The following is a 16,167-nucleotide window of genomic DNA, read 5'->3' as shown; positions in this document are numbered from 1 at the left end:
ACAGACGGACGGACAGACTAAGTCGACTTAGCTTCTCATGCTAATCATATATATACATATATATTTTATGGGGTCTCCGACATTTTCTTCTGGGTGTTAATAACTTCGTGGCAAACTTAATATACCTTATCTGTATCTCTAGTTGTATAAGTCCGATCAGGTTCGGCTAAATGGCGTTAGAAAGATGACATTTCGTACTAAAAAAGCTTTTCTGACAGTTTTGTGATTTGTTGATTTAGTTTTGTTTGAGCGCGCGTAAAATATGGATACTAGAAAAGGGAAAATAGCTATATTTTACAGTTTTTCCTCGATAAGTGCGAAAACGCAAGCCAGGCGGCTGAAAATGTGAATAACGTTTAACGTCCTGGTACCGTAACAGCCAATATAAATGATCAACATGATGAGCTGAGTTGATTTAGCCATGTCCGTCTGTCTGTCTGTCTGTCCGTCTGTCTGTATATATACAAACTAGTCCCTCATATCGATATCGGACCACTATAGCATATAGCTGCCATACAAACTGAACAATCGGATTCAAGTGCTTGTATGGAAAACTCTTTCATTTGACGAGGAATCTTCACGAAATTAGACACGAGTTCTTGCTTAAGGCATCAAATTAGAAATTGGCCAGATAATATCACTATATCATATAGCTGCCATACAAATTGAACGTTCGGAATCAAGTTCATGTAAGGAGCCTTTGTATTTGTGAAGGGTATTATAGCTTCGGTGCAACCGAAGTTAACGTGTTTTCTTGTTTTTTTTTTGCCATTGGTAGACCCTGTTTGCTAAGATTCGCCCACAGAGTGAACCAGAACAAATGAAGGCCGCTTTCCATTGACCTAACCAGAAATAAAGAATTTTAATACCTCATTAAATAGCTTAGCCAATTCTTATTTTCTCTGTTTGCCATTCTCTTAGTTCTGGTTTTATCTATTTTCTTGATTGCGATATTTCGAAATTCCAAAATTTGCAGTACATACAGTGTCGGAGAAAACATTTGCAACTGACATATGATAATGAAAATACTGTTGATTACACAGACCGTAATTGCCGGAGACCTTCTATTTTAATTTTATTTTAAATATTGGATGTAGATTAAGGTAAACAAAACAAATTTATTAAAATTTTCTTGTTCATTTGTTTAATGTAGATAAAAATAACGATATAAAATCTATATTTAATAAGACAAAACAATTGCAACTCAGGGAAAAAGGTACATTATTTTTAATAAAAGAAAAACTTAGTATTTTGTGGCAAACCCATTGCTCTCAATAACTGCTTTGCAACGCCGCGAAATCGAAGCTATGAGATTATCCACTATGGTATGGGGTATATTTCTCTATGTCTTTAGGACTCTTCGGAAGAACTGATCAGCATTTGCCACATTACTGCGATTAATTCTCTTTTTTACAATTTCTTATTGGGTTAAGGTCTGGGGATTGTGGGGGTCACTTCATTACATCCACTTTATTCCTCTGGTTTTAGAACCATGATTTTAGAACCTTTTCCCAGACCATAGACAATACGAATTTTTAAGACGTTTGTTTTGTGAGCTTCGAACGTAACACACGCCATCACTTCCTACCAAATTAAATTTGGACTCAGCACTCAAGAACAATTTTAGTTACGTTAGCTTATAAGCGGTTTCTTCGCGGGTCGGTAACTGTGTTAATCAGCGTCATTCAGGCGACAAGCGACTGTTCTTGAGTAGATTGGTACCCAAGCTCCTTTACCAACCGATAACTTGAGTCGAACAATTTTCTGCATTTATTTCATATCAAACTCTTAAATTCTTGTACGCGGTGCACAAAAATATTTTTGGTTGCCTATTTTTTATTATCATTATTCATCATCATTCATCGTTATAATATGCATGTTTACATATTACTTGCAATAAATAGATAATAAAAATAAAATTTTCAAACATATCGAAAATATTAGGTGTAGTAAAAAGAAATCCCTTATTTTTGCATGAAATTGCTTTATGCTTTAATTATTACTTTTCGTATCCAGCCTTATTCAAATGGTTCCAAACGGTTTTTTGTGCAATTTTTAGGTCCTGGACAATCGCAATCGATGTTTGGACTCGGCGATTTTCATTATATGATCGAACTTTTCGATAATTGGTCTTTCAGAGCGTGGTGCATCTTTGGCATCGAAATTACCATAACGGAATCGATAAAACCAAAATTGCGCATGATTGGCTGTTACGGTACCAGGACGTTAAACGTTATTCACATTTTCAGCCGCCTGGCTTGCGTTTTCGCACTTATCGAGGAAAAACTGTAAAATATAGCTATTTTCCCTTTTCTAGTATCCATATTTTACGCGCGCTCAAACAAAACTGAATCAACAAATCACAAAACTGTCAGAAAAGTTTTTTTAGTACGAAATGTCATATTTCTAACGCCATTTAGCCGAACCTGATCGGACTTATACAACTCGAGATACAGATAAATAACGCCATCTATTGGAAAAATAATGGATTTCTTTTTACTACATCTAATATTTTAATGAAACCGAGCGTAAACCATGGAAAGAATTTCAAAATGAATGCCGAATGGCAAACTGTTATGAATAAGAACACAATGCGTGCCCCTCGAGCACCACGTTCTCCACTCGCTTACAATAAACCGGCTTGGGCGACAAAAGAGTCCTCCTGTGAACATAGTCTAACATACACTTTGAACCCCACAGCATTCATCGTCTTTTGAGCTCATACGCCCTGTAGGAAATTCAAGAACCCCTTACGAATATTTTCTTCGCCTGATTCGGAGTCTGGATAACACTCATCAAACCGGATAATGCTCATCAAAAACCATTTTATTTTAATATCAAACCTTGCTCAAAATGCTATACTTCACAAACCAAAATATACATACGATAACTGTAAAGTTTTCTTAACCTTTCTTAACGCTCTCTCCTAGAAACTAAAAGACATTTTCGTCCTGCCAGATATCCATCTGTCACGTGGCTACGAATATCTTTATGAATATTGGCGCAATCACGATCAATTATAGTTTTTCGCCAAGCCTACAATTAATGATTATAATAATGATTTATTACAATACAATATTCGCATTTAACATTCCATCAATCATGACGCGCTTGTCAAGCGCCAAAAATATTTCTCATTACCATAAACCTTTACACACACTACCCCTATCGACCTTCTCTCAAATATGCATGTACAATATATATAGTAGTAAAATATATATTATATAATTTATTGTGGAAAGCATTTTATAAACTTTTCATTTGCGGCTGATAGCAACAATAAAAGCATTTATGAAAAACAAAACGCTCCTGACACATTGTTGAGCTGACAAGCAGACGAGCTGTCAACGAGATATTTTACACCGCATAAGAAAACAATTGACAATTGTTTTACAGCAAACACTGCCGCATCGTGTGAGCAAAACTAGGTGGTGAAGAGCATAAGGTGAAGACCGCTCTGCAAAGTGCATGCAAGGGCACAAAAGCGTAGTTAGTAAACAAAACGGGCTTTGAAGCGTTTACTGCTCAAACAAATCTGTCACACATGCAACAAAAACAAGCGCAGACAACAATGCGCACTGCACAAAGGCACAATGGCTCGAAGGTGATACTGCAAACACAGCGCACTCTAAGTATGTACTCTCTCCGGCGTCAAGCATGCAGTGTCCCCAACCTTACACACAAAAGAGTGAGCTTCTTGCATGTTGATGACTTGATTTTTAGCACATTTGCCGGTTTCACTTTATCAAACTGTTTCCTCTAGCCTCTTTCTCTCACTACCTTTCGCTCTTTGGAGCTTCTTTAACGGCAGTATTCGTGACGACACAACGGTTAATAAATTAAAAAGGGAGAAATAATAATAATAATGTTGATGTTAATAATAGTAAATGTTCATAAACCAAAAAATGTGCGCATAAAATTGCGGCAAGCACGCAGCACGCGAGTTGCATGTGCCTCTGTGCATGCCACCATGTACTTTCGTGATTTGCTGCGCTCGGTTGGCGCTGTCTACCTCCACTTGCCGCTTGCATTGTCTGCAGTAATTTGCGGTTGAGTGAACAATTACTAAGTTCACAAATTGTTAGCTATTAATTGTTTTAATTGTTGTTGCCGTTTTTTCAACACATTCATATTCAATTAGTGGCAATTGTCGAATTTAATTATTTTATTATTTAGCTTTTTAAATTAAACGAGCTACTTGTTGGAGTTTTTGGAACTATGCCTTTTGCATTGCAAATAGAGACATCTCCCTGATAGAAATGTATGGCAATGCTAGCCACATAGAGAATGTTACTGTTAAATTAAATTCCAAAATGGGTTGCTCAAGAGGATACTACCTTGGTAAGAATACCAAATTAATAAATTTTCAACATTTTTGTCGAAAATTTTCTCTTTGAATTCATTAAACAAATCTTTAACCTTTCATACAATGTTATAAATTCATAAAATATCCATATCCAAATATCTGAGACCTTGGTAAAATTATTGAAGACTACTTACAAAAGTTGGACATTAGAACTTTTGGAACATAGGTCTTTAACTACCCTAGCTTGGACCTTTTGGCAACTCTTTGAAACCTTTTATTTTAAAAACATAAACCAATAGTTAGATTAGTAAAGAATAATCATTTTCTCTGTCCAATCCGCTTTGAAAAGTAGTTAACATTTTGTATCAAAATATCAATATTCACTGAAATACATGTTTAATAAAACCTGAAAAGAATATAAGCAAAGAATTTCCAGACTCGCCTGTGGGGAAAATCGCTTTGACGTCAAATGAAATCTCTTTCGAGAAGAAAATATCAGCCGTCTTCGATTCGCCATTTCTCTTGTTAGCGCAAAATTTTTCTGTAAGTGCTGCCAGTCTATCAAATCGAAGACACATAACATAACATAACTAAAACAAGATAAAACGTTAACTTCGGTTGCACCGAAGCTATAATACACTTCACAAATTAAAAAGTTTCCATATGCTATAGTGGTGTGAACTGGAAGATTTCTTCGGATGTTATAGCGTTTCCATACAAGAACTTGATTTTGATCGCTCAAATTTGTATGACTGCTACATATATGCTATTGTAGGCCGATATAAAAAATTTGTCCAGAGATTTTACTGATGACTTGGACACTAGTCCACGCCAAAAAAGATAACACGTGAACTAAAAAATTGTCTATACAAGAACTTGATTTTGATTGTTCACTTTGTGTGGCAGCTATATGATAAAGTGCTCCGATATCGACAAACAGCTTCTCAGAGAGGAAAGTGACTCAGCTCGTCACGCTGATCATTTATATATATAAATGGTTTTCCAATGAGAGTGATATGATTTAAAAAAAAAAAGCAAAAAAAGAAATTCAAATGATTTTTATTTAATGTGAAGTACAATCGATACAAATAAGTTCTGAATATAACGTCAAATGGCCTACAGGGCTTCTTTTGCAGGAACGAATTCGATGCACCCACTTTTTGCTTCTTCCACTAAGTCAAGTCGTATGTCATGTAAAGCACGTTCAATATTGACTTCTAAGGTTTAAAGAGAGTCTGGTTTATTGCTAAAGACTATGGTGTTAAATTATAACTTCTTGGAGGCCCTTCAATGTCACAATTTCTTGAAGTTATCGAATCTTCAATTTTTTCTCGCAATAATTTGGTTGTTGCACGTGCTGTGTGGCCCGTCTTGTTGGAACTAGATGTTGTCAAGATCAATTCCAATTGCGGCCATAAAAAGTGCGTTATTATCGATCTATGCCGCTCTCCATTGACAGTAACGGTGTCACCAGCTTCATTTCGAAAGAAGGACGAACCGATGATCCAGATCCACCAGACCAAAAACCACATCAAACTATCAATTTAGGTCAATGTAATGGTTGCTCATGAATAATTTGTGGATTTCGTTCGCACCAGAATCGACCGTTTTGCTTATTTATCGCACGAATAGCGAGCACAGGTGGACAATTATTACAAACCTAAAATGACAAAAGCGCACGAAAAGTTGCAAAAGAAGAACGATTATTTTGATAATAGAATTGAATAATTTGTAAACGTGATTCTTCCGTATATCTTTCCATGATGAAATTGTAAACATTACTGAATACAATGAAAATAAATTACAGATCGTGGCATATTAAAAATGGCTGAAAGGACACTTAGAAATCATATCATCGCTATTGGAAAACCCGATATTTTATAGAGGCTCCGATGTTTATTTTTGGGAGTGTTTCTGTTCAGGGTATAAAAATAGCTAATACTTAAATTTATAAATAGTTAGTAAAATATTTGATGTTTTCTCATTCACACCTGTCTACACCCGATGTGCACCGTATTTAAGTTCCGGTGTACATACATATTTATTTGTTTGATAAAAGAGCAACAAATATGTTACACATCCCTGTTTGTTACCACTTTTCTTGTCTGAAGTGCTCGTGGGAGTTTCTTTGCTACTTTGTGTGTCCAAAACTATACAAAAACAAGTATGGAAGAGCCAAGTTCGGGTGTAACCGAACATTTTATACTCTTGCAACTTGCAAGGATGAAATTTGGCATAGGACATAGTATTGTCAGGAAATAATTTTTTCGCAATAGGAACTGGGTGCCACTCATTCGGTGTATGGGGGCTTGAATATTGTAATCCGATTTTGACAATTTTTGGTTATTAGATAGCACATCTTAAAAAATTCATTGGTGCTTGATTTGTATACTGGAAAGTCAAATGAAATTAAAAAAAAATTTTATATAGAAAATAGGCGTGGTTGTTATCCGCCTCCACCCATTTTCGCACTGTGACATAAAAATGACAAAATAATGTTATGTACCTTATTTGGTTGAAATTGGTCGGGTAGGTCCGAAGGTATATATACAGATAAAGGGTGGTTTGTAATCCGATTTTATTCATTTTTTCACTGTTGTTAAAGGTTCTTATAGGGTTTGTCATAAGCTAATTTGGTTATTGTAGTGGCTTAGGAGATTTGTGCATTAAACCTCTTAGGAGGCCGGGTCACTCCCATTTTTTCAAAAGTTTTAGACCACAGGTTTTCCTTGCCCCCCTGCAATCCCCTGTGACAAATTACAGTTTTTTACCTTAATTTAGTGCTTAGTTATGGCACTTTATAGGTTTAATGGCGTTTTGTGGGCGTAGCAGTTAACCAACAACGCTCATCTACGAACTCGTTACTTTTTTGCCAAGGAAAACGTGTGCGAAGTTACATTACGATATCTCAATTCTTACTAAAGTTACAGCTTGCAGACGGACAGATAGACAGTCACTCGTCTCTTCATCCTGATCATTTATAAATATTTATATATACTTGTATAACCCTCTATCTATCTTGATTAGTTTTAGGTGATACAAACAACCGTTAGGTGAACAAAACAATATACTATACACCAGCATGTTGCACATTCGCAAAATTTGTACGATTGTTTATTCCTATGTAGATATGTATGTGCATAAGTAAATATGGGAAAACTTAGGTTATCTCAAAAAGATGCCGGTAGTTCTTCACCAATGTTCTTGCCCAGTCACTTTTCATGCAAATTTAAAGATACATTCATGCGTACATATGTACATATCTACATATTATATATGGAATGAAGTTTGAATGTACATATGTATGTACCATGTATGTTATAACTGTAGCATCAAGTCGCGCCAACTTGACTGATGAAAACAAAGTTACACTTAAATAAAAACACAAACTAAGTAAAGTTTGTCTGCCCCGATGGCAGGGGATGTGTTTACACACGTACATATGTATGTACTTTCATACATTTGCTATATCTTGTACTATTTGTATAGATATATCTATTTGTATTTTATGTAAGTCGGTGCCATATTGACTTTCGACATGTTGACGCCAAGCACATTCACCCAGTAATATTTACCGGCGAGTAGTTAGGAATTGACATACGCGAGGGATTCGGGATGTGTTTTTCTTCTCTTCTCTCAAAGATATACACACACACTCCAAGTACTTTATTACACCCACAAGCACCAATCGGTTGCATTGCCAGCAGTGCAGCAGCGCTTCATTAGCCGGAAACGTATGAAATTATATAAGCCGCCATTCAATAGCGCTTCAATAGCATTCTAGTTCCAGTCCACAGAAAAGCCAATCAGTCAGTTGCGAAAACTTTATTTGTGTCGGCCTATTCATTCGCTTTAGAAACACGCTGATAATATTAACAAAGTTGTGCCAAGTTGAAAAGTGTTGTGCTACTTAGATTCCTCCAAATCACGCGCCGTCCCAGATATGCATATTTGTGTGTACCAAAGTGCTGCGCCCTCTTCTCTTTTACAAATTACATTGTTATTCAGAGTCGCGAAATTTAATGAAAATATTTCCATTGATATGTGAAATGTTTCGCTCCTTCAACCCTTAGTTTACGTCATAATATTAAATGTTTAATGGAAGTTTTCAGGGAATTCATATACTGTTCAAATTTACCAGGATTGGCCCTGCTTTTATACAACGAGTTGCAGTTTTTTCATACTTCTAATTCACGCCAGCGTCCAACCCGGTTTCCGAAGATCTTTCTGCTTCATGTGTTAATAAATTCTTAGATAAACAACAGTAACCCTATCACACATGCGTTTTAGATACTCTTGGATAATAAAAACCTACTTATTCGAACTCAACTCCGAATCGTATGACCGGCATGTAATGTATCACCACATGTTTCTAATCTCCATCTTATATCATCATCACTGGAATTGATTTCATGTTTTTGAAGGTAAATAACTACTAGCGTTATCTTCCTCGCTTGCTCGCTGCTAGGAGCCTCACATCTCAATCCACAACAACGTTATTTACTAACTGAACGAAAGAGTATATACTGGAGTTACAGACGTACATACTGGCAGTTAAATTAACTACCCGTAAATCTGCACTCCTCTCCACACATGCTTACAACCAAAATACACAACCGGAATATTCCGGACGATCCTATTAAATTACTGGACAATAGCTGTTCCAATATGGTTAGCTGGATCTAGTAGGGTGCAACTGAGCAACAGATCTGTCTTCTGTACTTCGAACAACTACATAGTTAACTCCACACCTTATTTTGTATAGTCCAGCCCCGCCGAGACAGCTCGTTTCTTGTACCTACTGTTAGATAATCTCGATGAAAATAAGGATCCTAGATAGCAATAATCCACCTCTTTCTTGGTTTTGGTCCAATCTTATTAAAACGGACTTTTATTTGACCTTCGATGAGATGTCGTCCTGAGAACCCTTTTCAAACAGGATTTTGCGTAGCTCTTTTAATATTTCAAAATCTTGAAGATCTTTCACGTATTTCCCTGGATTATGTCCTTAAATTAATTGTAATATATGTTGTTCTTTTTTTGCAGATCGATATTCAACCGCCCGAACGCGAGGTTGTTTTTTCCGAAGAGTTTCGTCCCACAGACCCACGCAGTGTTGGTCCATGCGGTGGTTTCAGCACACAATATGCTTGTATGTGTGATTTCCATGGGGTCCCCTACAGGTGGGTCAAACAAAACTCATACAAACAAGTAACTTAAATTAAAATATGCAATTTTTTACTTTGCAGAGAGGAAGTCGCTTGGGATATCGATACGATTTATTTATCCCATGATACACGCGTGCTGAACTTACGTGATTTCGATCATTTGGAACCAAAGTACGGCAATGTAACATTTATTTAAGAGGACTGGAACTAAATTCTAAAATATATCTTAATTGTTATTGTTGCAGAGACTTAATGGCCATTGTGTCCGCATTGGAGTATAATACATTTTTTCGCGGTCTAAAAGCATCACATATGCGCCTCTCCAATGAGACTTTGGAGCGTATACTACACGTGCTCAAGCGTTCGATGTGGCTAGAGGAGCTACATTTGGAGGCATTAGGTTTAAGGTATGGCGTGTTTTAGCCTGTATATGTTTAAAATCATTATATGTCTTTTTTTTTTTTTGCCAACAGATCGGATTTTCTGCATAAATTAGCTGTATCTGTGATTACAAACAACAATCCCGCAATACGTACTATCGATTTGAGTCATAATTTAATTGAGGATAAAGGTATGTTGACTGACAGTTAGATGATAAACACATAAAGCGACTTATAAAACACACATCATTAAAAAATGTAAAAGAATTCTTCAGCTCAAATGCATGTAGGTCATTAACATCTAACACGCACCACAAAAGTAAAAACAATTTAAAAACGCCCTATGCATAAAACTAACTAATCAATACCCACTACTGCTAAGAATGAAAAAAAAATACTTAACGGTTGTACATAGCCACATACATACTTGCATTTAATACCCACTTTCATCCAACAAAAACCCTTATAAAGTACGTATTTTTGTACAACTATATGTAACCAGCGACCCTTTAAATCCATTGTAATCCAATTTAAATTACCACTCTTCCACTTTTGTAATGTAGGAGCAAGCTCATTGTGCGCCCTACTTGGAAAAATTGTGCAAGGTTTGATTTTTTGTTTTGTGTACAGTTGATGATGTATAGTTAAATGTTGCGATTCGTTACAAAAATTTGATTTTTATTGCTTTAGAAAATTTAACTTGAGAAATATACATAATTCGAACACTCTATATGCGAAATTTCTAGCTTAGAATGATTTACCATATATATTTACATATATACTCATTTATTGGATAACAGCTTTAATCGAAAAAATATTACTTTTATTAAATAAAAAATAATAATCGCCTGCCTTAAGACCATTTCGGTAATTTCTATTTGTTGCATTATATAATATAATATATTATATGTATTATTCAGCATCATTACTACAATACCAATATGGCATCAGCAAATACTAAAAAATAATTATAGCTTCCTTCCTTTGACCATAATTTGGAATCCTTGCAGAATAATAATCACCTGTTTAGTTCCAAATAAATTGTTTACGATATGTTCATTCTATTTTGGGAATTGCAGTATACTCAGCGCATGTTTTACTTAAAGAATATATATATTGTATATGTATACATATGTGTTAGGGTGAGCCAAAAACTAAACTATCGAATTTATAGATTAATATAAATCTATGTACAGTAAAAAAAAACCCTACATGGCAGGATTTTTAGTTTTATTATAAAAGGTGTCGATGAGCATAAAAGTTTCTCATTAAATAATACGTAAAAAATTTGTTTTCATTAAAAATGCCATAGCTTTTGAAGCGTTCTATCATATCGTGGATTTTTGTAGAGCATAAAATTTCTAAAACAAAAATCTACATCTGTAGATGTTCGCGGTTTTTTGTTTTGTAATCCCAAATACCGGATTGAAAAAAATAATTTGTTCCAAATACGGGATTGAAAAAAAATTTAATCCCCCAAACGCGATTAAAATTTAAAAATAAATTTTTAATCCTAAGTATATAATTGAGATTTAAATTGAAATTGTTTTAGAATTAAAATTTTTTCGCGTTTGCGTACTTCGTGTTCTACTATTTTAAACTAGAGCTCGCACAGAGCCATGATCTTCAATACTTTAGAGCAGCCGTCGGCTAACTTAAACATTAAAATGAAAAAATAAAATTTCTAGAAACAATAAAATTGTAAATGTTTACTCCGAAACATTAAAAATCTAATTTTTATTACCAACATCGGAATTAGAATTATCGAAAGATGTTGCGGTCTAACTAAAAATTGGATTTTCATTTTTTAATCCCGATGTTGAGTTTAAAAATTGAATTGAAAATCTAATTTTTAATCGTAAATATTTGAATTAAAAACTTCGCAACCCTGATTTAGAAACATAAAGATTGGCTAGTTTATGGCTTATATGTATATACAGCGTCTATCAATAAGGATGACGTGATTTTGACAGCTCGTGGCGGCCATATTCGTTTACGGATTTGTATCAAATTCTGTCAGTGTGTTGAGTAAGGCTTTTCTTTTCATCATGTCACGATGGCTTCGCCAACAAACAAAATTGTGCTAATTGCATTCCAAAAAATTGACCGTTTGGTGCGGATTGTGGTATGGCGGTCAATAGCGAGCGTTATAACACGATATCGACCGATTTTTTTCCCGGAATTCGTTGAAATAGACGCGGACAATTTCTATTTCCAACAATATGGTGCGCAGCCTCGTGTTTCACGACTAAACATGGATTCATTGCGTACAAAGTTTGGCCGATTCAAATGGCCGCCAAGATCATGCGATTTAACCCTTCTAGGTTATTTTTACACCAATCAACCAGCCACGCACAAGAAGCTCGAAAACAACATTCATTTTGTTCTAATAATAAATGGCATAAAATTAAGCAGAACACATTTTATTTTAACATCACGTCGTTCTTGTTGGTGGACCCTGTATATAAACAACATATAAAAGCAAAGGCGCTGAGTGTGAAGCTTTCTTAAATATTTATAAATGTCTATAATTAAGTGTTGCTTCCTTCCAATATGAACTTTATTATGCTTTATATATACTTGTATATACCATATAGCATGTTGCATAGTTCCGTATATAAATGTTCGCTCTGCTTCTTTTGCTGCTCAAAAATTTAACTCCCGAAAAATGCACCCTTTATAATGTATCTTCTCCTTAGGTGCTATCCACCTGGCCGGCCCCATTGCCAAAGTTTCGAAAGGTCTTTGCAAGCTGGCGCTCGCTCATTGCGGTCTAACATCGAAGGGCGTGAATCAGATGTCGCATTCATTGTCGCTGAATCAAAGCATTTCCAACTCACTCACACATTTAGATTTAAGTGGCAATAGTCTTAAGGACGACATAACAGTAAGTACAAACACACATTTGTATGATTTTGTGGTTTTGTGTGATTGCATTAATTCTTTTTCCTTATTTATTTTAAGAATTTACATAATTTTCTTGCACAACCGAATGTTTTGGAACATTTGGACCTCTCATCGACTGATATAACCTTGGAGAATGTAAGTACCTTAAATATTTAAATAAAATAATTAAAAATATTGATTTCATATATTCTACATTTACAGTTATTTGGTGCCCTCTTACGCGGTTGTGCAACACATTTAGCGCACTTAAATGTTTCACATAATTCGTTTAGCACAAAAAAAGGCAAAGAGATACCGCCATCGTTTAAACAATTCTTTACGAGTACACTGAGTTTAAAACATTTAAATATTGCTGGTTGTAAACTGCCAATGGAAGCGCTCAAGTAAGTTCCGAGTCAATGATATTAAGAAAACAAAACAAATTAGTGAAATTCAAACTCGTCTAAAATGCGAAAAATCGTAAAAATCAGTCACAATAAAAAATAATAAAATAGAAATATAAAAAAAATAATATAATAAAAAAATTTTAAATATTAATATAATTTATACTTATAAAATAATAAAGCCAATAATCTAATGTTTTTAAATATTTTCTGAGTCTCGCGCCTAGACTCTTATATTATTTTACTAAATCAATGAAATCCTTTGTTTTACAGAAACTTACTGCTCGGTTTAGCCTGCAACGAGTCCACAGCTGGGCTGTATTTAGATTTAAGTAGCAATACGTTAGGTGCCCAGGGCGCACACGTTTTGGAATCATGCATACATGGTGTACGAGTCTTACAAAGTTTAGATATAAGTGACAATAGTAAGTGCAAGAAACCAAATAAGAAAATTAATTTTGTAAGCTTTGGTTGTTTAGTTTTATTTGTTGTGGTTCTAATTAACTTTTATATGAAAATGTAGTCCATCTAAATACATCGAAAATATTATGTATTTAAAGTCCAAAAGTTAGTTTAAGATTTATTATAGTTCAACAAAATTAAAAAAAATGTGTATGTATTTTTATAGCATCTAATACAATGATGTGCAAATTTGAGTTGAGTTCCAAATTACAACATACTTTTTCGTACCTATTTTCTGGCCACCAATGTGCATTTTTTTATATTAATATAATTTTTTTTTAAGTCCACTCTAAATAGTTTTATAACAATTCTTAATTATTTTATCTCTCCTAGATTTGGATGCCGAATTAGCTCCCGTTTTAACAGCGATTTCCAAAAATCCCTCAATACGTACGCTTTACATGACACGCAGCCTGACTGGCATGAAATTAAAACATATTCCCACCGTTATGGACGCGCTTGTGAATCTGATACAAAAAGACGATTTCCCATTGGCTGAGTTGGTGATCTCCGAAAATAAATTAAAGAATGATATACACGACTTCATTAATGCGCTTGGCAGTAATCAAAGTTTGCAAAAACTAGGTGGGCAACTTTTTCATTCATTTACTTCATTCCACTTTCAAGTTAGGAATACCATTACTATAGTTCATCTCTATTATAATTCTGAATTGACAGCAATTCAAATAAAAATTTGTTTATCTAAAAATATATGTCTACTAAAACTCGAATTTTCTTGATCGTGCCCTGCTATACCTTTTTCAGACATTAGCGGCAATTACATGGGGGATGTGGGTGCGCGCCTGCTCGCCAAAGCTCTGCAAATCAACAACAAACTGCGCACAATTTACATGGACAAGAATAACATAACACCGCAAGGTTACGGCGACATCGTTTACGCTTTAGAAAATAATCACAGCATGCGCACCATACAATATCCAGTCTTCGATATTACGCCACACATGAAAAATCATCCGGAGAAGACCGATGCGATTATGCGCAAAATGCAAGAGTTTCTACAACGCAACTGCAATGGTCTCAAGCGCACCAACGGACAAGGTTTCCGACTGCAACATGGTTTCATGCTCTCCTCAACACACCAACTGGTCGATAAGCTAGTGGCCGAAACACAGGATAATATCTCGGTTGCAAAAGGTAGCGATTCGTCAGCAGTGCAGCGGCTGATCGATGATGCCGAAAACTGCAAACAATTAATGCCAAAATTACAGGAGGCTGTGCGTTGTGAATCGCATCCGGTGGAAATAAAGCTTACTCGCATCGCCAGTGATCTCAGCTACACTATACAGGGTTATCTGGAGGAAACATTAGAAACCATGCTGCGCACTGCTGTCGAGCAGTGTCCCAAAACATTGGGCAGCCAAATGGTTGTGCAAGATTTGCGCAAAGCTCTGAGTGAGCGTCTACAAATACCGGAAGATTTTCTACAGAGTTGTCTGCTGAATAATGCCGGTAGTGAGATCATGAACAAAGTGGGGTGAGTTCTTTTTGTTATTTTGCTTGTGGTTGTGAGAGGCGCTGCGTGTAAAAATTGTGGAAAAGCTTCTCTCTTTATGAGCTGGAAGCTGCTACGCATAGTGAGACGAGCTTTTTAGCGAGGTAGCTTATTTTTTAGATATTATGATAAACATTTATTTTTCAATTTGCGAAAAAACGGGTTTATATGCAACCATTTCGTAATAAATATAAAGAAGAAGAGTAGAGGATTTGTTAAAACAATTGCGATAATTTTCTTAGCAAAAACAAATTTTAAAGCTTTTTGTTTAACTCGCCTTTGTCAATGGAATATCCAGCGCATGAACCTTGAAATTGAAGCCAGTTATCAGAAACAAGAAAAGTCATTAACTTCGTTTGCACCGAAGCTATTATACCCTGCACTGATAAATAAGGTTTTTCATACAAGAATTTGATTTTGAACGATCAGTTTGTATGACAGTCATATGCTATAGTGGTCTGAGCAATTTCTTCAAAGATTGTATCATAATAATGCATGCCAAATTTAATGAAAATATCTTGTCTAATGAAAAAGTTTTACATACAAAGACTTGATTTTGATCCGTCGGTTTGTATGACAGCTATTGATATAACAATCCGATCTAAAAGCATTCTTTGTAGATTGCACTATTACTTTTGGCAATAACCCGTGCCAAATTTCATGGACATGGCTAAATATACTCAGCTCGTCACGCTGAACATTTATTACCATAAATATATATTTTATAGGGCATTTGACGTCTCCTTGTGGGTGTTACAAACTTCATGGCAAACATAATAAACCTGTTCAGGGTATGATAATTTTTTGGGTTTTGATTTTAGAGCAGCTACCCACTGTCTCAGTTTGATAATGAGTCGTCCGTGCTTACCTAGAGCTGGTCGCGTTAGTGTGCGAGTATACACATTGTTATGCATATTGCTTACTCATAGATAAGATTATACATTAGCGGCGAACTGTATTGTATTTGCGAACGAACTGAGTAAAACAGAAATATGAAAATGAATTGTAGTAATGCGAATATAAAAAACACTCAATAAATAATAAAAAA

The 16,167-nt window shown here is 35.2% G+C and overlaps 1 protein-coding gene across 3 annotated transcripts in view; it reads left to right on the top strand.

Annotated features, from left to right (window-relative positions):
* LRR (Leucine-rich repeat) overlaps positions 1-16,167 on the top strand; it is a 77,131-nt gene that overhangs the window by 47,607 nt on the left and 13,357 nt on the right. For 2 of the 3 annotated variants that reach the window (XM_036362615.2, XM_036362607.2), the window contains exons 6-16: positions 9,353-9,489; positions 9,556-9,645; positions 9,720-9,881; positions 9,948-10,045; positions 10,418-10,459; positions 12,554-12,741; positions 12,819-12,896; positions 12,963-13,144; positions 13,418-13,569; positions 13,940-14,191; positions 14,372-15,101. In XM_036362615.2, coding sequence (XP_036218508.2) covers positions 9,353-9,489; positions 9,556-9,645; positions 9,720-9,881; positions 9,948-10,045; positions 10,418-10,459; positions 12,554-12,741; positions 12,819-12,896; positions 12,963-13,144; positions 13,418-13,569; positions 13,940-14,191; positions 14,372-15,101 — 2,111 coding nt within the window. The remainder of the gene's footprint in view (positions 1-9,352; positions 9,490-9,555; positions 9,646-9,719; positions 9,882-9,947; positions 10,046-10,417; positions 10,460-12,553; positions 12,742-12,818; positions 12,897-12,962; positions 13,145-13,417; positions 13,570-13,939; positions 14,192-14,371; positions 15,102-16,167) is intronic. The other variant, XM_036362611.2, reaches the window with a different exon arrangement.

The sequence above is a fragment of the Bactrocera oleae genome, chromosome 4 (assembly GCF_042242935.1).
Source record: "Bactrocera oleae isolate idBacOlea1 chromosome 4, idBacOlea1, whole genome shotgun sequence".
NCBI lineage: Eukaryota > Metazoa > Arthropoda > Insecta > Diptera > Tephritidae > Bactrocera > Bactrocera oleae.
Note: the sequence above shows the minus strand (reverse complement) of the source record. Positions and strands in the feature narration are given on the sequence as shown.